The sequence below is a fragment of the Argiope bruennichi genome, chromosome 9 (genome assembly GCF_947563725.1).
Source record: "Argiope bruennichi chromosome 9, qqArgBrue1.1, whole genome shotgun sequence".
NCBI classification, from domain to species: Eukaryota; Metazoa; Arthropoda; class Arachnida; order Araneae; family Araneidae; genus Argiope; species Argiope bruennichi.
Genome location: NC_079159.1, coordinates 6,652,541 through 6,680,320, shown reverse-complemented (window position 1 = coordinate 6,680,320; position 27,780 = coordinate 6,652,541). Strand labels below are relative to the sequence as shown.

General features: G+C 26.5%; 1 protein-coding gene across 2 annotated transcripts; it reads right to left on the bottom strand.

Annotated features, from left to right (window-relative positions):
• Nucleotides 1-4,123: 4,123 nt before the first annotated feature.
• On the bottom strand, nucleotides 4,124-27,476 carry LOC129984690 (guanine nucleotide-binding protein-like 1). Of its 2 annotated transcripts, XM_056094627.1 has the most exons (13): nucleotides 27,115-27,476; nucleotides 24,853-24,958; nucleotides 24,108-24,195; nucleotides 20,305-20,433; nucleotides 18,155-18,295; nucleotides 17,005-17,206; nucleotides 16,843-16,926; nucleotides 15,088-15,297; nucleotides 14,514-14,566; nucleotides 13,445-13,570; nucleotides 12,293-12,461; nucleotides 7,583-7,726; nucleotides 4,124-6,026 (listed from the first exon to the last, which is right to left on the bottom strand). In XM_056094627.1, the coding sequence occupies exons 1-13, from the start codon at nucleotides 27,200-27,202 to the stop codon at nucleotides 5,761-5,763; spliced, it is 1,806 nt and encodes a 601-aa protein (XP_055950602.1). In that variant the 5' UTR covers nucleotides 27,203-27,476; the 3' UTR covers nucleotides 4,124-5,760. The 2 variants fall into 2 exon arrangements, with proteins under 2 accessions (XP_055950602.1, XP_055950603.1); XM_056094628.1 differs by lacking the exons at nucleotides 4,124-6,026; nucleotides 7,583-7,726 and adding an exon at nucleotides 12,063-12,178.
• Between the last annotated feature and the right edge of the window lie 304 nt (nucleotides 27,477-27,780).

Genomic DNA, 27,780 nt, shown 5'->3' with positions numbered 1-27,780 from the left:
TTCTCTAAACTTTCTCAGGCATCCCCTAATAAATTATTTTCCCGCCTTCTCCTCTGCATAAAAATTGGGGGAATCATGGGCAAAGCTGTAAACTTCACGAATCCGCACAGTAGCATTTTGTACTTTGGAATATAGTGAAGAAAACCGAGTTTTCATTTTGAATGCTTTTTTTTAACTGTTTGAATCCGAAATTTGACACAGAACTACGACAACACATTAAATTTCATTTATCTAAGTCGTTCCTTTCAGAGTTTAGAGTTTTATTTCTGTTTTCAAAGTTTTTCAGATTCACCTTGTTCACGATCAGATAGATATCATTCCAAAAATGTCTTTTTTTTTTAAACTCAGGAAAGTCTGTATTATGGAGCTCAAGGCCAAATTCTTTAGAATTCTCCCACCCATATGGGAAGAAATGCAATGTTGTGTTTTGAAAAACAGTTCCCCATCTTAAATCCGGAGATCAAGCTTTCCATCAAAGGAAAGCCTGAACGCAGGAATTTTCATCTCTAAGCGTTTTACAACTTAACTATATCCATATGACCTTTTGTATTTGCAACGTAATGTATTTGACACCCCATTCTTCTCACAAGAAACTTCAATGGTTATAAAACATCTCCCATTCGGCAGAAATTGGATCAATAACCTGAAAAGGGTTAGGCAATTCAGCAACATGGTGTGGTTTGTCACGAACAAAAACATACAAAACGATCTGCATGTTGCAGTCTTGAAAGACTTCCATAGGAAACTGTCAAAGCCCTTCTTCGAAAAATTCTACAATAGCGATAACATCGCATTTAAAGAAATTGAAATATAAGACCCATCACTTCCAAAGAATGCTATCTGACCTCGCTATCTCCTACATGTCTAAGACATGACTTTAGTTTTACCACCGACTTGACTCTGGACCGAATTTGCGTAAGTAATTTTTTTTCTCTCGATTTATTAACTAATTGTTATTCTATAATCCCACAACTTTCCTATATATATTATATAGAATATCCCATTTTATATCCCACAACTACTTACTAAGTAATCTCAATGCCATGCACTCTATTCAACCGTTATGTCCGGAAGGTAAGAATCTTGAATTAAAACATTCCGTGACACTCCCCTCAAAGCGACAACACCAAAAAGTCAAAATAATTCACAACACTTCAATAAGATTATTCTGGTCCTTTTCAATAAGTCTTTAGACCTAAGATGTTTCACGGATTCCTTCAATGAAAAAATATAATCCTGTTCCATAAAAAAGGCTTGCTTCTTCATATCAACCTTCTGCCGACAATAGAAATAGTTCTAAAGCAACTAATAACTGAGAAGACTAATCATGGGTCTAAGAATAACTCCAGATTTACCGTAATCATGAAACGGTAAAAGGAAAAACAGTGAATATAGCATCCAAGAGCTCATAAGCAGGATTCAAAGGAAAGATGGTAGCAGTCATTTCTATTGATTGAATATTCCTATAACTTGCAACACAGAGCAAGTTTGGACGCCAGCATTTGTCTTGACAATATCAATTGACCCTTTCAGAACTTATTCCAAACAGCAAAGTAACACTATTGATCCCATAGGGTTAAGACAAAAAAATATTTTTTTAAAAAAAGAAGGGGCTCATAAGGATCGTGAACTGACCAATTCTTGTAGAATCTTGTAGCGAATGAAGTAATAAAACAAGTGAAGCTGGAAAACGTACATATTCAAGCTTTTGCACTGGTGATCGATGAAGAGACTAAGAATATCCTTGAAAGAGACGCAACACCCAATTCAATTCATTATGCGTAAAAAATCTGCTAGCCACTTTTACTGAAAAGCAATACATTTAACAAAATGGCGAGAAGCTCCCAAATCTCATGGAATGATTACACCATCAACAGAATTATATCTTTAAATATCTAGGAATCCACTTCGATAATTAACTCAAATGGCTGAATCATATGAATAAACAAGGAGAAAAACATCATCAAAACAAACGCAGCCGTAAAAGAATCACTGGAGGCTCTTGGGGAATCTCTCAGAAACTATCTGTATTAAATGGTAGCTAAGAGCATGCTGGCCAATGGATCATTAGCGAGGTCATTGAACCCAATATAGAATGGAGAGGAAATCATCTGCCATTCATAGGTTATTCTTACTGCATATATCAAGAGGCTATCGCACAAACTCTATAGCAGCGTTACAAACAATACTAAGTATTAACATCAATATGTCGATTGAGAATTCATATTGCTCCAAATATAAAAGAGATCCAAAGGCAAAATCTGATCAACACAACAGATGATAACTGATTGACCTTCTCATCTTTCAGAGGATCTCGATCCCATCTTAATCTCATTGGTAGATGAAGGATTAAACATAATCCAAAAAAGCCTCATTAATATTTTCAGAGATGGGAAATTAAGTTGCAACTATGTTCTACGACTGGATCAATAGCATCTGGTCTTGCCAATGGTCTACTAAATTCAGCAATAAGTCTTTCAAGTTGAACTTACTTACTGCATTTCATGAAGCAGTTAAAGATGCATTTCAGTACGCAAACATCTTTAACTCTTTCACTACTAATCAAGCCCAATCCGGCCGTGTAAGTTCTACACTATTTGGCCAATTTCTTTTCCAAACGAAAAATACAGAATGTAAAACGAAGACTTTTTTCAGTGATAAATTGCTTACATTCTGCACCTCCAGTTCGAAACAGAAACCGATCATTAGTATAGAACTTTTAGGACAGTTATTTGTAAAAGGCTTAAAATATATGTCGACAATAAAGTAAGTATTACAGTGTCTTCGAATTTAGAAATTACAAACCAAAGTGTGAGAAAATATTTAAATTCCTCCATACAAATTCATAAATAGAGAGTCTTAATAGATAAAAGCCCATGCAGGCAAAGAAAAAGTAGACGAACAGGTAAAAGACGCAATGCGAAATGAGAAACTAAATATATAATTCGTTTCAAAACACCTCTTCCAGGAAAACAAGATTGAGGAATGGCAAAATATCTAGGAGCAACAGCGAAAATTTTATTATCATACCTTCAGTTAGTCTTTGCTGGATTAGCAAGGATGCTAACTACTTCTTTTAACCATGTCTCTGCCTACTTCAAAAGATCTGAATCACTGATAGTCATCAAAGCAATTTAGACAGGATTGACACAACATTTCACTATGATATGGAGTGCCCATTATAGCTATCATGACATATGAAGAAAGCAACACCCAAAAATCGAACAAGAATAGCTCAAACAAGTAACTAACAAGTTCGAACAAGTAGCCAACAATTCTTCAAGTTCCAAACAAAAATAATACAACAATTAAATTTATTAGTTACAATAGAGCTTTATCTGCTTCACAGCAGCTTCTGACTTTAGAGTGCGACAATTCTTCAACACCAATATTGTTTCATATTCAACAACCGAGAAAAGAATAGCAGCCCAGAATCAACATCTTATAATTGTATGTACAGTGGAAGACGGCAATCCGAACGTCTTTTTTTCTCCTTGACATTGAATAGATTTCGAAACCTCTCAACGATCGCCAGCCACGAGACAACCGCCTATGCATAAAACTGCTACTGGATTCCAGAAACATTAATTGCACATCTGCCATGTATATCAATTTTGCCCTGATGCAGTACAAATAAACCAACTAATTACATTTGACTTTGACGCTAACAAATAACGAAACCTAAACATATCAAACAAAGATGAAATCACTAATGTATGTGTATGTAATCACATAATGTTTTTAGATGTATGATTTCTAATTAATTTAGAATTAATGTCAATTCAAATACAATGATGGCTAAATACATCTCTAAAATATAAATAAAAATTTTAAGAAATTTTGAGAAAGAATAAATGGCAGCTGAAGCTTTCAATTATTCTCTTATTATATATATTTTTTTTCCTTCTCAAGAAGGGGGAAAAAATGAATTGAAAGTGTGCTTACAAAACAAAATGATGATGCAAAAATTCATCACTAATGACAATTTAACATTCTGAAAATTATTTTAAATCATATTGGTGATTTTTTTTTAAATTTAAAAAGTAATTTAAAAAAATTATGTTTTTGAAGTGATTGCTCTTCCAAATACAAGAAAAATATTTTATTCTTGTATGCTAAATGAAATGTACAGAGGTGTAGATAACATTGTTTTCGACAGTTTTCATTTCAAACAAGAGAATAGGGATAAAGAACAAACAGTAATGTATGAATTTAAGTAAATCTCGATAAACAAAATAGTCTAAAATATCTTCTATTAATGTTAGCAACTATATATTGTAAATTTTCTTACATACATTTTACAACAATCTAACTTGATTCATATTATGAAATGAAGCAAAAATAATATAAATATTCATATCGTAAAATTGTTAACTTTTAACATTCATAACACTGAATACCCTTGTTTAACAAATTGCTATTTTCAGGCACATAATATTATTTGCTGCATGTTAAATAGCAAACACAAGTATAAGCAATACATCAAAAATTAAGTGAAAAGAAATGTCATAATTCTATTTTAAATCGTTAATTCATTTTTATGAGTTAAAAAAGGTAATAAAAAAAAGCTGAATTTTTACTAATGGAATCATTTAGCCTTTCAATTAATCGTCATGCACAACATCAATTAACTGAACAAAAAGCCCAAGAGAATTTTGCATAATATTAACACACAATACTTTTTCCAAAATATATATATTGCATCATATTTATTAAAATGTTTTTGAAAATTTAACTATTTAATTTATATATCATTGTTTACTAAACATATAACAGTAGGAGAAAGAAACAAAAATGATTAAAAAAAGAAGTTTAAAAAGAAAAAAAGTCATAGCCAATTCCATCAATATGTGGATTGTCTTACTTTCAACTGCATTTTATATCTGTTCATTGTACATTCATTAATATCCAAAAATACCTTTACATAGATAAGCATTAAATATATTTTTATGTAAACTAATTTTAGAAGTTTACAGCACTTTTGGTTAAGAGAATAGCATTACATTTTATTTCATGTAAATAGTCTAACTTTATGATTATTTGATTGTTTATTCATAAAATATATTATTTTTAATAGAATAACATAGCAGGCACATTACATATACAGAAAAATGATTACATTTGAACATATACTATTTAACACATAACAAAATGAAACATTCCTGAGAAATTATTAAATGCAAAGTACACAAGTTCCCATAACATTTTTACCTTTCCAGTAAATTATAAATTTCTTAATATAAGAAATTCATGTTGAACAAAGCATTAAAAACTCAAATATAATGAATGCAAAAAACTGCAAGTCATAAATAATCCTGTAATATTACAAATCTTCCTTTACCATAAGTATTACTGAATTTTTAATACTTACAAACACAGACTTACAAAATTTTAAGTACAAATTTATATTAGAATTTAAAAAAAAAATGTAAATTTATACTTGCATAAAATTTTATTTTTCAAGAGCAAAAATCTGAAGATCTATTAACTGCATGTATCTGACTAGAAATATTGAATAAATAAGCATCTATGATTCAATTCCTACAAAAACTTTGTTTCATATGCATCATTTCTACTCTTTCAAAGCAAGTGGTAAATTATTAAATGACAATAAAATAGAATATTGTAAATATATATCTCTCTTTAAATTTTAATGAGCTACATAATTGTGAAAGTCAAAATGGAAACATAATTTTTTTTATTAGATATGTTCTTTTGTTGTAAAAGGGAATCAAATATTTATTTATTATTATTTTTTTTTTAGCAATTGACCTCCTCTCCAAGAAGATCAAACTTGTTCCCAGATGTTGGAGCACCGGCACTATCTTCACTGTCAGCTTCATCATTCCTGGAATCATCATCGTCCTCCGATTCAGAATCACAGTAATCCTCGATGTCCTCGCTCATTTTCAAAGAGTTCAATTCTGAAGAGATGCTAAATGTGTCTTGGTTGTCATCTGAGTTTTTTCTTCGATACGCTTGAACTGCAAGGATTTCCCCTAAACCAGGATGTTCTGCCCATGCAGCTAGAAAAATGATTTTTAAGAAAATCAGTGTTGGAAAAGAAATTATAATGGGTTCTTACACTTTATTTCACTTTGTTATTTATTATTACGAAAATGATATTGGAGAACAGTAATAATTAGCTATCAGAATAACATCCTAATAGTTTCCAGTTTAGCATTATTATAGCAAATATTTTAATCCAAAAATCAATTTTCTTTATAGAGATCCGATAGTTTTTTTCTTTTATTTTAATAAGTTTATTCCTAGTTTATTTTATATATATGTTGATAAATGGCAAGTAAACATTTTTATTTCTTTGAGTTCAAAATCGATTGCCCTTGGAATTTACATAAAAATTTCAAGTAAAACTGATATCTTACATCAGTTTTATTAGAAATATTTATTTGAAGTTAAAATAAAACAGATTCACTCTAGCTTTTCATTTTTTTTTTTTTTTGAAATTTCATTTGTTAAAATATTAGTTTAAAAAAATAAAAGATGTAACAGACAATTTAAAACAGATATTGCCTATTTTGTACTCCCTATATATAGTTGTGAATTGTGGAACTACCACTTTAACCATTGAAACATTATTAGTTTGCTATTAATCTTTTACTTAGAATACATTACTAAAAAAAAAAGTTAATAAATTTAACTTACTATCTACAGGAAGAGAGCTAAAATTTTAAAATAATAATATATTTCAAAGCATTAGACATAATTTCACTGAGACAGAGATATCATATATGTACAGACTGTTTGAAAAAATTAATGGATACTTTTGTTAAATTTATCATTTTATTTAGCATTTAACTCTGATGGATATGACATCATTAACACGGTGTGTGTTAATGATGGTTAACCATAACCTAACCACACGGTTAACCTTATGTGTTAAGTCTCATATTATTTACACAGTTGCACGTTTTCGTTACTGTTAGATGAATATGTACAACTATGGGTTAAACTGAAATTAACTATATTTATGAAGGACAAGGCATTTTTACAAACATAGATTTTAGTAAATAAATCTGAATAAATGTAGTTATTTTTTTAATTTTAAAAATCAGTCACAATGACTTTTATTTCAAAAGTTGCTTAAAAAGCAAATTATTATTAACTCTTAAACAAACAAAATTTTAAAGGAAGCAATATTCAAAGTTGCATAGTATTTTTATACTGATATTTTATTGAATATTTAACCTTTCCATTCATAAAAAAAAAAGCAAGCAAAAATTAAGATAATTTTGAAATTACCAAATTAGAAAAGTTTATATAGTTCTTCAAACTACTGAATACACCATAACAATAAGGTAGTTTCTACATCCTCAGTGCTAAATATTAAGAAAAAAAAATTATTTTTATACAAACGCCATAACATACAATAACTTGTTTATTCTCCAGAAATATAAATATCAATAAATAAAAGGAATGTTGATGTTTGCATCCATTTTAGTTGGCAGTTGAGTACTGCAACAAAGCACATGTCATTGCAAGTTTTGAATATCAAGCAAGAACTTTATAACATTAATAATCCCCTCATTTATTTTATATCAAGGAAAGAAAATAAGTTTACCTTTTTCCTTTGTATAATTTGGTGGATAAAAAGCTAAGCATATGGTGCGACCGTCCAATGCCATTCTAAGAATGTTATTAGCTGCTCGATAAACATCAGGCCTAGCTGTTCTGGCTGTTCGGAAACCTCTTTTAATCGCCCATGCTACAAAATAAAAGTAGAAACAGTAGAAACTTTCTTTTTTCTAAGAAATATTAAATAAAATAATTATATATATACAAGTCATTAAACCAATACCAAAAGCAATAAAACAATGCTAGCTAGACACAACTTGGACAAATATTTTCTGTATTTTTCAATATATGACAGTATTTATTAAATTTGCCTCATTATAAAAGTAAATTATATAGAAACTGAAATTAATGTCAGTATAATTTGGAGTGCTAACAGTTAATTGAACCTTTTCAACCCTTGGTACAGATTATGTATTCAGATTTGTTCAAACTGTATTTTATCATGCAATGGATACTTTCTTGAAAATTATCCAATATTTCATGAAGTTAAATTATTTAGAATAGTGTCCTGTTTTCAAATTACATGAGAGCTACTTTAAGGACATATTATGCCTCTGTACATGATTAGATAAGGAGGAAAGCATATGAGATACCCTTTCCTTTCCAAATTTCCACACCACAGGAACAGAAGGATGTTTCATTAATGAAACAATGCACCAGATAGTAACAAATCTTTGGCATAATTGATATTGAGTGTTCGATCCTTTGATTTTGATATTAAAAAACTGAATACATATATCCATGGTGTGGTTATATGTTATATATATATATATATATATATATATATATATATATATATATATATATATATATATATATATATATATATATATATATATATATATATGTCCATGCCGTGGTTACATGGATACATATATCCATGTAACCACACCATTTCATCTACTAAATATATCAAGAGAGAAACGATTAAGGATTCTTTCTAATACACTTCTTTTTTTTTTTAAAAAAAAAAGATAAATTTAGCTACCTCATATGCAAACTCTTGTATATAAGTGGATAGTTTATAAAAAGCTCTAGCATCATAATCATGAATTTAAATGTAAATCAGGGGTGTTTGTGGGACCCCAAAAAATCCCCTGAAACTTTTACGGACTTACTACCGGCATTTTGGAGTTTCGAGAAGGGGGGGGGGGGAGAAATGAAAAATTACAATTATGAAGTATTGAATGACCTAATTATGAAAGTTCAATGAATTACTTTTTTTTGCAAAATTAATAGCCATAAATTTTCAAACATATAAACTACTACATTTTATGCAAATATTTTAAATTACCTGAATTAATTCTTTTAAAAAAAATTATCTAATTTCTGCTGCTTTTTTTTATTTTCTGATGTTTGTGGGCTTGTCTTTCTTTTGTGGTGAACTTCATAATTGCAGGAAGGTTGGCTTTTATTTTCCTCATTTACAGTTGAAGAAATTTCCTCGAGAACTGCACATGCAGAGGTAGAAGCAGTTTGCTTTTCTGCTAATGTAGAAGGTTTTTCAGAAACTTTTATAGGTGACTCATCTGAAATACATGTTTTTAAGTCCTCTTGATATGTTTTCCAACTTCTGTTCATATTCAGTAAGAGATCTTTGTGAATTGGATCAGTCATTGGATTTTTTGAGCCATATTTTTCACATGAGGTTTCTTTAGAAGCCATTAAATCATATTTAATAGTCTGCACTGCATCTAGGGAATCAATCTTAAGAGAGGTTCTATAGTCAGTGACAAGTGTATCCATTAAGTTGAATGCACTTTCCACTAATGGGCCATGGAAGCAGCTAAGGCAGGCTTTGACCAATTTAGCCAATGTAGGATACTTATAATCATTTGTGAAATCATCTTTTAAATTAAAAACTTTAGACCAATATTTATCAATTGTACACTTGACTTGATTTCCACTTTCATCAGATGTGTAGAGCATTTCTTTGGTGATATCAATATCACTCTGGTATAACCTTATTTCAGCTTCTACTTTTGACTTTTCATTATCACTAAAAATATGGGACATAAAAGATGATAATTTTTCAAAAGCTAATATTGTACTGGTTTTACCTCTTAGCTCTGGATCTAATGCTGTAAAACTAATTAGATATGAATTTTTAAGGGGTAATTTCTGTTTCATATGCTGAAATTTCAAAGTGAAATTCTCTTGCGTACATAAATAAAAAAATATTTCAATAAGCGAAATGAAAAAGTTACACGTGCATCAATAAATGAAACGAAAATTTTACACAGCGGAGAAAAAAAAGTTGCGAAGCGATCAATAACAAATAGCTAATACAGCGAAAAATCCCCCTTCTCTACTTATTGGCGCCACGCCAGGAGAGATAAGACCTTTGAACCCAGAGTCACGTTATCGCACATCTGGTTGAACGAAGTCTCTCCCTTTTTTTTTCTGCCGCGCCTACTTGCCGAAAAGAATCCAGAAGAGAATGTCCGAGAACCGGGGGAATGAGTCATAACTCGCAATAAGGAAAGAACAAAAAAGAAGTTTTTTCCCGCTTTTCACGCATTATCACTGCCTTTGGAGAAAGAAAGGAAAAGTTTTCACCACACACACTGACCTTGCGTTTTCTGCTTTCAAAGCAAACAAAATTACCCAGATCAAAATAAATAATTCATTATTATTCCTACTTCCTTTTGAACGACGATCCCCGGAATTTCCGGGTATCGAAGTTCAAAATCCCCGGAATTCCGGGCTTTCCCCGGAGCACAAACACCCCTGGTAAATTAAATTTTCTAATTAAACAGTTTAATTAGATCAAAATATTGCAGCAAATTAGATATTGACACTATATTTGAAATATATAAAGTATTATATCTAATTAAACTAGAATAAAACAGAATGAAAAGTAAAACATTTTAAGCATAAAGAGCATTCCTTGAGAATTATACTGTCAGATATTTGCAACAATTCAACATCCTCATTAACTATTTGAATGCAAAGGACAATTTTTAGATTAATATTTTGAGTTTGCTTAACTATCTATTAGTATTCAAATTATAGCAAATTCAGAGAAATTTGTTTTTGAAAAAATGGAGATATTATTCTGATCAGATGTTTTTAATAGATAATTTAATTTTTCATTTTAAATAATCTTTGTAATTTCTACTTAAAACTTAGATTTTATTTTATAAGAAAACACAGCTTTTATTTTTTAAAAAAATGGAACGAACCAAATTGACTGAGTGATATTTTTTCCTTAAATACGATTGATAACATATCTTATTATATTTCTAAATTAAAAGCATCTTATGCTTACTGAATCAAAAATCTACTTTATTTAGTTTATTTAATACAAAAATGTAATTGAAGAAAGATACAGTATGAAATTACTTTGTAATATGTATATTCATTTATAAACCACTACAAGTAACTAAAAAAAAAAGTCAGAGTTTTTAATTTTGAATTAACATGCACATGATTTCAATATTGTTTTAATGTAATTTAATAGAGTTAAGATATCATATATCCAAACAGTGAACATAAAATCCAAAGAACAAATAGAAAACAAAATATTCATGCAAAAATGAGAAAATGGAAGTAAATATAATAATAGCAATTAAGATCATAATTTCCATTTTCATTTTAATTTTTTAAAACTGAAATTTATATTTCAAACAGAACCTTTGTAAAAGAACCAGATTACAGCATAAAAACAAATTACTTAATATAAATTCAAGAAGTTAAAAGGGATATCAGTCAATCAAAAATCAAAGAATTGTCATTGTACTCAGAATATTAAATGAAGAAAAGCAGTAGAAAATGTTTAGTAATCAGGCATTTTCTACTTTGATATCAACTGCACATTTTGCATAACATAAAGTGGCCTAAAAAGGATTGCAGAAAATAAAGGAATCAAGATTTAAAATCTATAATAGAAATTTATTTCAAAATTCTCTATGGTTTATTTCAAGGGGTGGGGGATTGGAAAAGGTATATAATTTATCATGTTTCTTCTTTTGCTTTTAAGATTTGAAATTGAAATCACAATCCGAAATAAGTTTCTCAATGACAGATAAATTCACTGATAATTAATCTTATGCAACATCTAAATCCTTGTAAGAAATGTCATAATTGTGACATTTATTTTTCAAAAACAAGGTAAAAGTTCTTAATTATTTTAAGGAAGAGATTCTCCATGAATACATTTGCTGTTAAGCAAACTTCATTTTGCATTTTTATACTACTTAAAAATAATTACAATGCAAGAACATCTAAGATTTTCCTATTGATAAACAACCATAATTTATATTTAGATGCATCTGTTGTAAAATAGTTTTTAATAAATAAAATAACTTAATTTATTCATTAAAACATTCATTTAATACTAAGTTAATTCTTTAAGGGTATATAAAGAAACTGATCCTAGTAGAAAAATAAACGAAAGTTATAGATATTAACCTAACATAATTTTTATTCTAATGAACATGATTTTCGCATGCATTGTTTGTAATATATTAACATGCCTTTTATTTCTTTTGCTGAATAATTACTGCTTTTAAGAGGGAAATATCAAAAACAATTAAGAAACTGGTACCTGTCAATTCTTCCATTTCTAAAACACAGACAGCTATGCAATATAACAATCTAACATTATTCATAGATGTGTGGAAATGTTTTTAAAAAAATTGGGGAAATGGAAGAAAGCATGCAAAGATGCATTAAAAAATATTTAAAAGAATACCTTCACAGATGTCATAAGCAGACCATTTTACTTCTTCTGCAGATTCAAAATACTCCAATTCAGGATGTCTAATTTTTAAAACTTGGGGAAGTTGAACTCTTTGACCTAAATATGTGATTGCAGAATAGGGTTCACGTAGCTGAGAAATTGGATAGCAACCCATAAGAACCTATAAAATAATGAATACAATTATCTATACAAAAGACAACAGAAGTCCAATAAATTATATAACAAAAAAAAATTTGTTAAAAATAAAATACTTGGAAAAATATGTAAATCAATATTATTCAAAAGCTATTTTATTTACAGCTCAGAGTTCTTCCCTATAAAAATAGGGCTTAAAAAACAAGATTTCTGTATTTATAAGTTTGTTGGCTTACTTTTTTAAAAATTTGCAATTTAAGTTTTTTTAAAACAATATTTTAGGATTAACAACAACAGATAACTGTAATTTTACTGTATATACAAAAATTAAGGATCTTTCATTCGAAAAAGAATAGGCTCTAATTTTTAGGTTAATTTTGACATTATTTCCAATTAAAAATTCCCTTACTTAAAAACCTGACTATTTTAGATTTGTTTTCAAACTATTTTCAAGATACAGCTAAGATGACAGTAGAGAATACAGAAAGAGCTAAAAACAAGTGACAAAAATATTGTGAAAAATGATGAATCACCACTAAATTTAGATATATTGCTCAGTTTAATTTGTCGATCCAGCATTATGTAGAGTTGTGATGAAATCTAAATTCTCAAATACTCTAAGCAATTAAGAAAAATCAAAGACAGAAATAAAATCTGAACATTTCAATAGAAAAATCAGTTTATCAAATATACAATCTAGATAGAAAATCTTCTGTAAATTTATATTAGAACAATTTTGCATAATTAACAAATATTATACAAAATAAATAACTAAAGATGAAAAGATTCAAATAATTTAAATAAACAAACTCTTATTACTTCTTTTTAATACTTAGTATTATCTTACATAATACACTATTATAACAGATCTTTAAAAAATAATTTTTAAAATAAAACAAAAATTAAATAAACATAGATCATTATCTAGTTAAATAACAATATATCAACTGATGAAAATATTTCACAAATTAAAAATTCATGATAGAAAGAGAAAAAGTCCTTTCTTACTTGAATAGGTTTAGGAACTAAGGAAGGAAACACTAATCCTGGACAATCACACAGCCTCACATTTTTAGTAAGCATTATCGTCTGAAAATGCTTTGTATGCCCAGGAGTCCTGGATACACTAACAACCTAAAATAACAAATAAAATCCAAATATTTTCTTTGAAAAATAAACTTATTTTATTTTTCAGCCTAGCAATTGTAATTTTTAGCTAAGTTACGTAAGAATAAAAGTAAAAAAACAATGGAATTATTACGTAAGAATAATAATTCCATTTTTTTTTTATCGTAATGATTCTTTTCATAAGTTTTTGTCGTTAAATTTTTTCTTGTTATAACGTAATATATGCATTTGTGATTAAACTTTTAGAAATGTTGGATGTTTCAAACATTTTTTAAAAATGAATTTATAGTGAAAAAAATGCATCTTTCAGTGGATCAAAAAAGCATAATTCGTTTTACGGATTTTGAAATAAATATTTTTTTCTATAAGTTCCATAATGTAAATAAAATAAAACAAAGTATTTTTGCTTTAGAGGTGAATACATGTGAAATCTTAAACTGATATGAAAAAAATAATTTTTTTCAAGTAATCTAAGTTACAAAGAAAGAAAGTTATAAATTTAAACAAAACTGAAAACATTTTAGGAAAAATATTATAATAATACACATCATTTAATAAGAAATAGAAAAGAGTTCACAAATGTACAGAGGATATAAAGAAGCAACTTTTAAATAGGACATGTTGATATAAACTGCTGTTTTAAAACAAATAAAATTCTATATTCTTCACTTCTGAAGCATTGAAAGATTTATTAAACTCATGCAAAAACTCAGAAAGCAGCCCATTTTCTTAGTTCAATTTAATGCATGCACAGAACATAGCTGCTTACATAATAAGTAAGTTAATATGTAACTTTAAAGACATTAAGTTACATTCAGGACAAAAGATAAATCTTTAATCTGAGAAAAATCTTTAAGGGGCAGAAAAGTACCTTTTATCTTTTCCTTTAGGGCAAGCTGCAACCAAAAACGTGTAAATTAATAATCTGTATAAAGAACAGACAACTTACCTTTTTACCACAGACAGCATTTAAAAAGGAAGACTTCCCAACATTTGGATGGCCTAGATAAGAAAATAAGCACTATTTAAAAAATAAATTATAAAATAAAAATAAAACACGGAGGAATTTATTGCACATCTAATAATAACAAGCTATCCGAAGACAATGTATTAATTTAATTACATCTTTTTATGTTCCAGAAAATATAATTAACCTCAAAGTGGGATTTCTATTTCAGTAGCATAATAACTTTTCAAAACAAATCATAAAAGTATCAACTTAAAAAAAAAATACTCATTATATATTTTTTTGAAATAACTTCTATAACTTTTGAATTAATAGTAATTTCTTTATGAATAATAGGTATTATCTTTTAGAAACAAAAATTGGAGAAATTTTATTTTATAGATTAAGACTCAAATTGAAATAAATGTAAAGTGTGAGAAATTACATTCAAACATTTATAAACAATAATTACAAAATATATATAAAAAAAAATCCTCACTTATTCAGAGTGAAATTTCTGTAAAAAAAGAATAAAATTAGGACTCTCAAGTAAAGAACATAAGTTTGCCACACTAACCTACAAATCCAATTGTGAGAATACTGTCTTTGTAACGTTCCCCTTCATAATAACTGGTATCATTCTTCTCACTGAGAACTTCTGAAGCTTTGATGTGTTTGCCCTCATCCTCACTATCAATTTCAGATTCGCTATCCAAATACGTATCTCCACTTGATCCGATCTGTGCTGCTTCGGCACTGATTTTCTCCTTCCAACTGGACAAATTTACTAAACAAAAAAATTAAACTAAATGAAAAATTAGGAGAAAAAAAAAGCTAAACTTTTCTAAAACATGTTTCTGAAACAATTTAAAGAAATATGTAAAATACTAAAAGCAATCCATAATGATAAAACCATATTCCTACAGATAATTTAAAAAAAATTCTTAAAGGTCATTATATTTTTTATCTACATTTTAAATAGTAATCTTTTATCAACTTCAAGAATAGAATAGTTTGATAATCTGACATAAGAATTGTACTACCAATACTGAATAAATGGATAGAGATAATATGGAAAGAAAAAGTGGGAAATAATTTCTACAAAAAACAACCTGTATTATATATATATAAAACCTAATATTTTTATGATATTTAGTATTTTCAGATAAAAGCAGATGTTTTTTAAACAACAAAGTCACTCTCTATGCAGAATGCATGCTTGGTAATTTAATAATACATAATGAGATGTTCTAGTTCATTAAATAATACTTTTGTATAATATGAAAATGAGCACAGGATCAATGTCTTTTCTAATGATTTTGTACAATATGAAAATGATTAGAAAAATGAGCACAGGATCATCTGTCGAGTTCATTCATCTGGACTATTGCATTTTTGAACTATAATGTTTATATTCTAATAGTAGACATTTAAGACAGCTTTTATCTGGATTTTTATGCATATCTCCATTATTAAGATGGTACATGGAAATGGATGGAAATTACATGCATCTATCTCATTGCATTTTTGTGCAAAATTGACACAGAGGTAGATAAAATATTTGCAATTTAGATATAAAAAGATTAATTAAAATCAAGGTCATATTTTTTATAATTACATCTTACTAACATTATAACAGGTAACCATTTAAAGAAATAATGAAATAAATAATAATACATCTTTAAATTAATTGCAACTAATACAATATTCAAATGAATATCTAACCATGTACATAATTACGATTGGTACAAAATCATATTTTAATAAAGTACTATTAATAACATATCTTTGAATAATTTCCAATTCCTTTTTATTTGAAAAGAGAACAGAAATGTAAAAACATTGCTTAAAGAATCATTCTACAGTTATCATATGTCATGTGTTTAAAATCAATAACCCTCATATTTGTCAGTTCCCTTGTTATTAATGATATAATTTGAAATGAGCAAGCATGCTTTTTTTATATGACAAAAGCAAGGTTTATAATCATCATGGTAAAAAATTAAATATTTGCATAATGTTAACTTAATAATGACATAAATTAAAACAAACATATATAAGATTTGTATAGCATTTTAATATGTTTGAGAAAATTTGCATAAAAAAATAAAAACAGAAAAATGCTTGCTAATATTGTTTTTATTAATTATTATTTCTACAGATATCTTGTGTCTCTGTCTTTTTTCTATCATAAATTTTCTATTATCATCACATGAAAAATCCAGCTAGTTCTCAAGTAAATCATTTTTTATGTATGATTTAGAATACTCAATTGTAATAACAGAAATAATTATATCAACAGATAAAATAAATATAGTTATAATTAAATTACCTTGTTCTCCAACAATATCTTCGCATAAATGCAAGAGCTGTTTAGTACCAGTAATAGCCATATGTAAATTCCCAATTCTGCGACCTAAAACAATATTAAGTTATAAACAGAGGAGATTGGGAGGATGAGAATAAAGCAAAGAACTATGAATTATTGCTTTACCTCTTTTTCCTTCTTTCAGAATCATACCAGCATATGATGCAAAGCACATAACCTTGAGCATTGGAAAGTGTTTCTTGAAATATTCTTGCCAAGCCAAAACCAAGGGAGCAGGAACTAAGTCAACTTTATTGAGGACCAGAATCATATTTTTCTTTAAATCCTTAATAACATAATCATACAAGGCAGGAGAAAAGTGATAAACCTAAATGCAAGGGCAGAATATATATTTTTGTCAAAAGTGAAACAAATAGATAAATGAATGATTTTTTTCTTTAAGTAATGAGAAATTTCTTTTAAAACTGCTACAAATTAAGAGCTAATTAAATACAAACATTTTCAGCATAAACATTTATATTTTTTATGTCAATAACTAAATAAAATATTTATGATTTAATAACTTACTCAATATCATAACAAAGCTTAGACAAAAAACATAAATTATCAAATATAATACAATGTAAATGATCTTTAAAGATCAAGTCTTTTAGTTTTCAAATATTTGTCAATAAATTCCTAGAAGTTTTAAAAATCTGAAAGATTCTTGTTTGTAAATGTAATCTAATATCCTAATGGAAATGGGATCATCTGAAATTCATAACATGAAATTTCTCTCTTTTTAACAATTATTTTCAATTTTAAAAATATCAAACATAAATTATAAGCAAGCACCTTCAATTTTTTTCCCCCTTCAGTATATGGACAAACATCAAAATGCAATGTCTTATTGTGAAATTCAGCTTAAGGTTTAAAAAAAGGTCCTTTTTTTTTTGGATATTTTTTTTCTTTTTGATGTCAATTTCTGTTCTTTCTTTCTTTTCTTCTTTTTCTTTTTTGAAAGTCTTTTAACGACAATAATCTAGAGGTATGTCAAATAACGACTAGAATAATACAATTAAGATTTCAACATTATAAAGCAGTTATTCAACTCATTTTTAAATTGAAAAAAAAAAAAAAAAAACTTTTTAACTTAGCAACCTTTTTTAGGAAAGTTTATTATTTATTCCAAGTGGTTTCAGAAAATTTTATTCGCAAATTGATTTCTTGTTGATTGTTGAAAACAACTTATGTAATATAATTGATACTACATTAGTACAAAATAAAAGCATTTAGTTATAATGTAGCATTATTAAGAATGTAAAAAATTACTCACAGGATATCTTATATCTATAACTTGTAAAACAATATCAGAAAATTCAACAACTCTCCATAATTGGCGCCATGTTTCCAAATTCATTTCAAAATGACTTAAATCTTCGTCCCCAAATTTTGCTTCTAAATTAGCAATGTATTCCTACAATATAATAAAATTATTCATGAGTATCAAATATATAATATATTTACGACAATTGGAACTTGAATTTCACTTTAAAATGTTACACACACACACACACACACACACACACACACATATATATATGCAAAGCATAATCTCTCTCTCTCTGTTTTATTATTATTTTCTCTTTTTTATTAAAGGAAGCAAACAGTAACTTCAAAAATTTTAATTTCAAGGTATAATTATTACATACATGAGATTTTTTTTTTAAATGATGCAAAATTGATAATTAATTTTTGTTTCTTGAAATGGATAAAGAATCGTTTGGAAAATCAAATTTTCTATTGAAGCAGATAAGGAAATTGCAAAATTTATTTTTGTGCATTTTAATTTGTAAAAGAACATAATTCTTTGAAAGTATATACTGTACAAACATGGACAAGCATGGATAAGAGAGTACATGGATGAAATATAGTTGAAATAAAAAGAACATTTTCTCATTGAAAGGGGGTTTTAACTACTGAAATGGACCGAGAAAGCATTTACAAAAGTTAGAAAAAGCTCACTGAAACTCTCATTCCATAAATAATGAACCAATAATTTTTTTTACTGAAAAAGCTACTGCAGCAAAAAAAAAAAAAAAAAAAAAAATCAGGAATAGCATTTTTTATTTTTTAATTTAGATCTATAATGAACATCAAACAATGCATACGATAAATGAAGAATTGAAATTTTTGATCTAATTGCGAATAAGTTATAGAAATTAAATTGCAAAGAATAAAAATTACTTACATATTATTTGGAGACTGATTATATGCATTAACAGTTTACACTGTTAGTTCATATAGTCAGTATTTGACTATATTTATGTTATCTCCTTTTTTACACTTTTAGTCTGAAATTTGAAAGATTTCATATAAAAAGTCAAACAAATGATTTTAAATGAAAGTTATTAAAAATCAAGATCTTGACATTTCAGATATAAATAAAAAAAATTTTATATTACCCAAAAATAGTTAATTTGACTAAAAGAAATATATACAACACAACAAAATTATTCCAGCATATTCATATATTTTTAAAGACTAAATGGATGTATTAAATGAAACAAAGAAATAAAATAAAATTCTTTTTTTTTTTTTATCACAGTAGTGGAATCCAGTCATCTTTGAAACATTACTCAATAACTGTTGAGCAAATCCAAATACTAACTACTGTATGCTTAAAAAGTAATTTTTTTATGAAACAAGTATAATGTAGCAATCACACAGTTGCTAAAAACAAATATTGACATCATATAACACTATATTATTTCCATGCAATTCAAATACAAAGTGAAAGAGCATTTTTTTTCATTTCTGATTATTTCATAATAATCAGTTTTCCTTAACTAAGCATTAATAACAAGAGTTGTATGCTTTTTTCTAAATAAGAATTTCTCACATTCTTTTTCATTACCTTCATGAAATTAAAAACATTCCTTCAAAATGCATTTAAGTTAGGCTTTAGAATCTTGTTTTGAACTTAGTAATTTACTTGCCAACAACAAAGAAAAAAAAGTCATTTATCAATCTTTTTCATAACTTTTTTTTAACAAATTTAAAATTTAATTGCCAATCACTTTTTACTAATATTATTCTGTTATACTTAATATTAATTTGTTTCCATTTAAAACTCTAATGAAGATTATGCAAGCAGATAAATACATAAAAAGTTACTGATAAATGGAAGGCTTGGTTATAATGCAGAAGCGAGAAATGCAAACTTACAGAAGAGAAAAATCAAAAATCGGGGGGATGACTGCCTAGTAAACAATAGTGGGTCTTTTATATTAGAGGTCAGATTATAACATTTCTGCTTCCCACCTCTTATACTTAAAATCACAAACTCTTTCTTGTTGTATCAAAATTCTTCGGTATGGTAACTTTTTGAAAGGATTACATTTGGACTTGGAATGCATTTTGACTCATGTTAAGTTAATTGAAAAGATTGTTAATTTTAAAGAGCATTCATAAAAAAATACTTACCCTAAAATATTTTTGCTCTCTCATTTCCAACTCTTCTTTAGAAAGGGAAAAGTCCCAAGGTGGGCGCTTTGGCATATCAAGTTCGGAGCCTTCAGTGAACACATCTTCATACGAAACTTCCAATGTCTCCTTAAATTAGAAATAAAAACTTTTAATTCTTAGAAATAATATCAAAATAAAATATTTTTATATTCTATAATAATATAAATTATTAAATTTAAAAAATTAATTATTTGTATTCTTAAAACTAATTTCTAACCAATTAAATTCAAAATTCACTTTAGCTTCCTAGTTGCACAAGGTCTTGGCTTTTCTACACTTTTTAGAATCTCATTTCTGCAACTTTAATTTTCCAGTGTAAAGCTGCAATATCACATGAAAAAACAATAGTTAAAATAAATCCTCATTCAACTAGATTTCAATAAAATCTTCTTTTGAATCTATATGAACTTTAAATACATCCCGTATTCTTTTCTTTTTCCACTTTTTTAAACACTATGGTTACTATATTGGTTAAATTATTGAATTAAATTAATCATGAATAAAATAAATAACTTTTAAAAGATACTAAAAAATAAATCTCTTGCTTAATCACGAAGAATAAAGCTATGACTTCATGAAAATTTATCTCCAGCTTATTTACCATAAGTTATAAATAATAACACAAATTTTTTAGTATAAAATTGATGAACATAACAAACTGCAATAACATTTAGGTTCTTTCACCAATAGCAAAAAACTGAATAAATGCTAGTCTATTTCAGTGCTTCCTTTCTGTTTATTTAATTTAAACTTTATTTTTAAAAAATGAGTAATTACTTTATTTTCAGAAAAAATTGAGAAAATCCAAGTAATGAAAAAAAAAAAAGCTTTTCCATCTCTTCCATTATTAAAATATCTGTAAATGAATTACTGCAATAGTTCTACTTTTCTTGTATATATTATATATATGTAAAACAAAGATTTAAGAATTAGCTGTTGAGTTTTTCAAGGATTTTTACTTTTTGTAGTTTCAAAGAAATAATCCAATTTTTAGCTTTTGCCAACATTTTGCTAGCTATAGAAGAGTATGGTGCAGCTTACTAAATGAGAAGACAGAAAGCAGAAAACAGAGATTGTAAGAATGTATTATGACCTTATACAGTTTCAGAAAAGAATTTGATGATTCAGTAGTAAAAATAATAGTCAGCGTAACTCAGAAAATAAAAGTTATATTGAAGCCAATGTTTGAGTGATTAGAAAATTATTTTAGGACACAATTAATTTCAAATTATTCCACTTTCCTCATTTCTTAAGCTTTGTATGACAGCGTGTTTTTGCCATCATAAGATTTTGGAAAGATGGACCAGTATAATAAACAGGAAAAACATTTTTTAAACCCAATATGAAAAAAAATTATTTAAAAATATAACAAAATAATAACTAATGTATAAAAGTTCAAATTCAATAGATGAAATAACACTAAAAACCAGCTTGATTTAAAAAACAATACTAAGTGTATGATAATATAAAGTATTATTTTACAAAATGTTGTAAATTTTTAGTATTTTATTGAAAAGAAAATGTGGTCACATTAGATAATATGTTTGAAAAAAAAAAAATATTTTTTTCTCAAACATATTGCAAATTAAAAAAAAAAAAAAAAAAAAAAAAACTTTTTTTTAAATTTAAAAATTTACGAAATTTGCATTTTTAAATAATTTTCTAAAATAAATGAAATGTAAGTAAAATAATTTTTATCAAAATATATAAACAAAAAAGAAAATATGTTAAAAAAAAAGTGAGGGATATTTATTAAATACAAATTTTTAGAGACAGTGACACTCCAGTGATGGAAGTATCATTACTTGAAGAACAGAAATTGTCTACAAGTCTGTGTTAAAAAAAAAAAAAAAAAAAAAAAAAAAAAAAAAAAAAAACCCTGTGTTTTGTCCTATACATCCACCCCTGCCCCCCCCCCCCAAAAAAAGAGACAATGCACGAGGCAAACCAGGTTAATGTACTGTACATGGGTAGTGATAAATAAAACTTGTAATTAATCATTATAGACTGATATTTTATGAACTGTTCTTTTTCACAGATTATTCATGACTCAATTTGAGTATTTCTGAAGTATGGGAATTTCTTAATTAAAAAAATATATATAGTTTAAGTTGGATGGTTTGTCAAAGAATTCTGTTTATTAATTTTGTAAGATATTTCAGAACATTGTTTTATTATTTCATATGGGTCAGAAAAAGCAAGATTTAATTTTTTTGTATAAGGATAGTTAAATTCCTCATTAACATAAAAAATACATGAATTAAGCTTTTTCTCCTTAAAGCAAGCATTATGTCTTGTTTTATCTATGCAATAAAAGTTTATTGTGTTTTGTAAAACCAAATTACAAGCTTCTTAAATAGAATCATAATATTCATTTTGATTAATAGGAGAACCATAAAATAATATGCTAAACAAATATGCTGAAGTATGTTTAGTTATTGAATAAAGGGTTTTATTATAATCATAAACAACTTCTACACGAGACTTTAGTGGATGGGGAATTTACTTTGCATACCCTTGTATTCTAATTAATAAAGATTGATTAATGGATTTAAGTAATGGAGGCTGATGAGCTGAAATTAAATGATCTTCATATTATATATATATATATATATATATATATATATATATATATATATATATATATATATATATATATATATATATATATATTAATCTAGAAGAAGTAAACACAACACTTTTATCAGTTAATAATCTCAAAGGAGTTTGAATTTGGAAAACTTGTTTTGAAATATTAATGCAAGTTATTCAGAATTCCCTTTTTTTGATGGAAAAGCCCATACAAGCCTGATCACATGGTCAATTACTATATGCAGAAACTTGTTTGTTAACTGCAGAAGTTAAAACTTCATAACAACATCAACATAGATGCATTCAAAGGGGTTACTTGTGAGAAGCACCTGTTGTAAATAACTAAATATTCTTTGTTTTCTTTTCTTATTAAGTTGGCATTCAGTACAATATTTAAGAAATTCAGAATTATAAGAAATAAATATTAAGCCAGCAATATTGAAGAGTAATCAAATAAATCATTTTCTAAATACCAGGATACTAAATTGTTCATGAACTTTATTTAATAATATAAATCTTGAGGAGAAATTTGAGATATTTGCAGAATAGCCTTAGAGGGAAAAGGTGTGGTCATAGTAATTTCAAGCATGGGAGATTTAAATGCTTGCAGATAAGATAGAAAATATTTTGGAGTTTTACAAGATTTTATTGAATATTCCAGAAAGACTGGTGGATACATTCAATCATTGAAGTTGAAATTCTATTTCTTCATTATACAGATGATAATGTGGCAGCTTTTTGTAAAACATGAGCTGAAACAGGTGTGAATTTTTGTAATGATTTTTATTTTTCATAACTATAAAAAATAATCTAATTTTTAACTTTTGCCTGGATTTGTTTGTCCAAGCAATGGTGAGAGCATGTACAGCATACCAAATAGAAAGGTAAAAAGCAAGGAAAAAGAGACTGTGAGAATGTATTATGATCTTATACAATCTCAGAAAAGAATTTGTCAACTCAGTGTTTTGATTCCACAGAAAGCTCAAAAGTTTGAAAGACTCAAAAGTTAAAATTTCAATGAAACTGGAATTTGAGTGATTAGAAATTATTTTAGAACATAAGTGGATCAAATGGAAATAGAATTTTTTTTTAGATCATAGCTAATTTGAAAAATTTAAATATATATTCACGCACAAATGCACAACTTAATACAATGTCAAAGATACTACCTCTGGTACTGGATCAAATGGTTCTTTAGCTAAAAGTAGCCTTTGCTTAACATCTTCATTCTTTTCTTTTTTGAAAACAAGACGATATCTAGGAGAAGAAATTAATATACATATTAGTCATATATATCTGGTGTGTATGTGAGTGTATATATTAATTGAATAAAATTTTGTATATATGTATGATATATTATAACAATAGAAATTCATAAATAAATTTTCGATATGAAAGTGAAAGATTATAATAATAAAAATGAGAAAAATAGAATACGAAAAACAGATAGATGGCCAAATTCTTTTTCCTCGATTATGAATTTAATTTTAAAATCTTATTCAAAGACTTGTCAACAATAGCTGATTTTATAATTGCACGTTGCCTTACAAAAAGCAAAAATCATGTTCAATTTGGTATATCCTAAAGATGAAGTAAATGAAAATAATTAATTAATCAAAAATCTAAATTACACAAATGAGTTACATATAAGAAACAAAGGGAAATTTCAATATATTCATATGTGTTAATAAACTACAAACAATTGTTAATCATCATGCATAGATTACGAAGATATAATTTTTTGACTATTCTTTTAATATTTTCTTTTTTATATAATTATTTGTAAGAGCTAGATAAGTAGTGGGAAGAGGGGAGGTAGAGAAAGCAATACAAGAAGGAAAAAAATCTTATACCAAGGTTCTAAAATATTCACATTATTAAAAATTCATTAGTTACTCATATTTGTTTGTTCACCTGTTTGGATTACGCTTTCCACTAGTGGTTGGTTGTTCATTGATTACATCAACATCCTCTAAACTGCTTCTCTGGGAACTTAAGCTTGAAACTATTGTAGGATCCTCTGAATACAAATTAATAAATAAGTAAGTAAACAAATAAAAATAAATAAATTAAACTGATTATTAAACAATAAAATTTATCTTGCAAGACATTAGTTTTTAATACTGTCTGAAGCATTTAAACATATTAAACAATTGAAACAAATCAACTTAGCGTGTTTAGCTGAAACCATATCTTAAATAAACAACTTTATATATAAAAAAAAAACAAATTTGAAGGAAATAAATAAACAAATGACTCAAATAAAAGAAAAAAAATGACAATATAAATAGTTTTTTTTTCTTTTAAGGGGGGGGGGAGAAGCAATTAACTAAAACACAAACTTTTAGTATAACAAATACTTTTTCTGAATTACATTAAAATTTTAGTACAATTTTATTACTAAGATTTTTTTAAAAAAAGACAAATCTTACTAAGAGAATTGTACAGAAAATCAAGTTTGGCAACAATTAGAATTCCACAAAATTGATTATTACCCTATTTTTTTTTACAAATGTTTTGCTCATGCAAAAGACAGAAAAACAATATAAATTCTTTCTAAAATTTTAGTAAATAAAGAACAATTTTTAACTAAGAACAATAACAGAATATAAGAGGTTACAAAACACAAGGTTTAGTTAGAAAAGAAGACCATTAATTCAGATTAAATGATTTTATAAAACATATCAATAGCAAATTCAAGTTTTTTACATTTCTGAATAAAAATTACTCAAATTGATGCATTCAGAAATATAATAAAATCATAGACCTCTCATTACACAAATGCTGTCATCTTTCTAAGGAAGGAAAAAAAAAAAAAAATTACTTTAAAAGAATGATATTTCTTCACGACACTAAAAAGTCAAGTGCAAGATTAATTTGTGTTTTTATTTTGCTTAATTATTATTTTAATTTCAAAATTGGTTCAGCTATTCTAATAACACATTTTATGCTATTCCAAAAAATAATAAACTACCACAAAAACTAAATTGAAAAAATTCATTATATATATATATTACATTACTTCAGATATTTCTTTCTGAACATTAACAATCAGAAGAAAACAAAAATTCAAATTTAAAGTAAGTTATTGCTGCATTATTTTCAGTAATTCATGAACTAAATTTCTAAATGTGGTAATTCATACTAAGCAGAATAAAATAAACTACTTTGCTAAAATTTTATCAGCCTAATTTATTAATTCAGTATATAAAGATGTTTGTTTCAAAATATTTTTCCAAAATTTCTTGCATTCAATATGATCATTTTGCAGAAGTAATTAATAAAGAAGTTCATAAAAAAAGATATCTGGGAATTTAAAAACAAAATAATATTGAAAAAGAGAGAGAAAATAACTGAAAACTATCTTGGGAAGACTGGGTACAAAACGATTATCAATATCAGATTATTTATCTTGTTAGTAGCACAAAAATGACTGTTATATATAACATTAAATCTACATATGCAAGAAAAATTGTTTAGTTTAGATTATACATCTTAAAAAGTGGATTTAAGACTAAGAACAAACATGTCATGACAGGCTGACAAACTTTATAAATATTCATTTTTTTCCCATTTAAATTTCTAATACGAGATTTTACTAAACATCTGAAAAGAAAAACAATTATTAGCTAGTATTAAGCCTCCATTTCTACTGTCATACAAGTGCTAGTAATAGAAAAAAAATTAATTAGGTCAATCTAAACATTATATGCATTTTTTTGTTTCCAAATGTTTAATAATATAAAAAGGGTTTAATATTAATCTCTTCATTTTTAATTTGTTTGCAAAAAAAAAAAAAAATGAATAGGATATTTTTTTAAAAGAACTTTCTGTAAAAATTTCTTTCAGAAACAAAATTTAATAACAAAATTTCTTTCCTATTAAATTCCATATAAAAACATACTTAAAAATAATTAATAGCTGTTAGTTTATATATGACAATCAATTCACAAAGAATTTTTAATGGCAGGAGTTATAAGCGTTTTCATTCTCTATTGACTAATCTTGTTAAATTACATTATGATTATATCAATAATAAAATGATAATAAATGATACATTTCTCTTGATAAACAACACCTTAAAAACTGCAAGAGAGAAAGTTTTTCTGCATTGAAATTTAATTAATCGGTTTCATATTAAATAACATATGGAAAAAGATATAAAAATGTTCTCACTTGAAGCTAACTTTCTTTCCCTCTTCTGCTGAAGTTGTAACTTCTTCTGTTTGGCACTAAAAGGAACTTTTCGTTTTCCCTGTGGCATTTTTAATTATACTTAGGATATTACAAACAAGGTAATTTTCACAAAAGCAAAATACAACACTAATTGTGTACACTTTTTTTAATAACAGTTGACAGCGAACTTTGAAAGAATTTTTTTTTTCTTAATATCTAAAAATACAGAAATAATAATTTTTCGATTTAAACACAGAAAAACTATTTTTCTTTAATCAAGACTTAGGATAAACAATTATTATTCTCACACACACAAAAAAAAAGGAATAATCTAGATAATAGCGGTTTGATAACTATGCAGATTCAAGTATTCAAAATTGTAAATAAATAATACTAATATAGGCATAGTTGAAGTTAACTTTTTAGATATTTACGATATTGTCACAAACATAAATTTTTTTTTAAAATTTGAAGTTTCACTTTTTGTATCTGTTTTATTTTTTCTCGAAAATGATTGATGAAACTATTCAAATATTTATTGTACGATACATTATGCAAAAAAAAATGCATATATATATATTTTACATTTTAATAAGTATTCTACTTAATTTTAAATTTTCAAAAAATTTACAAGATACTTAACAATATCAAATAAATAATTTTTTT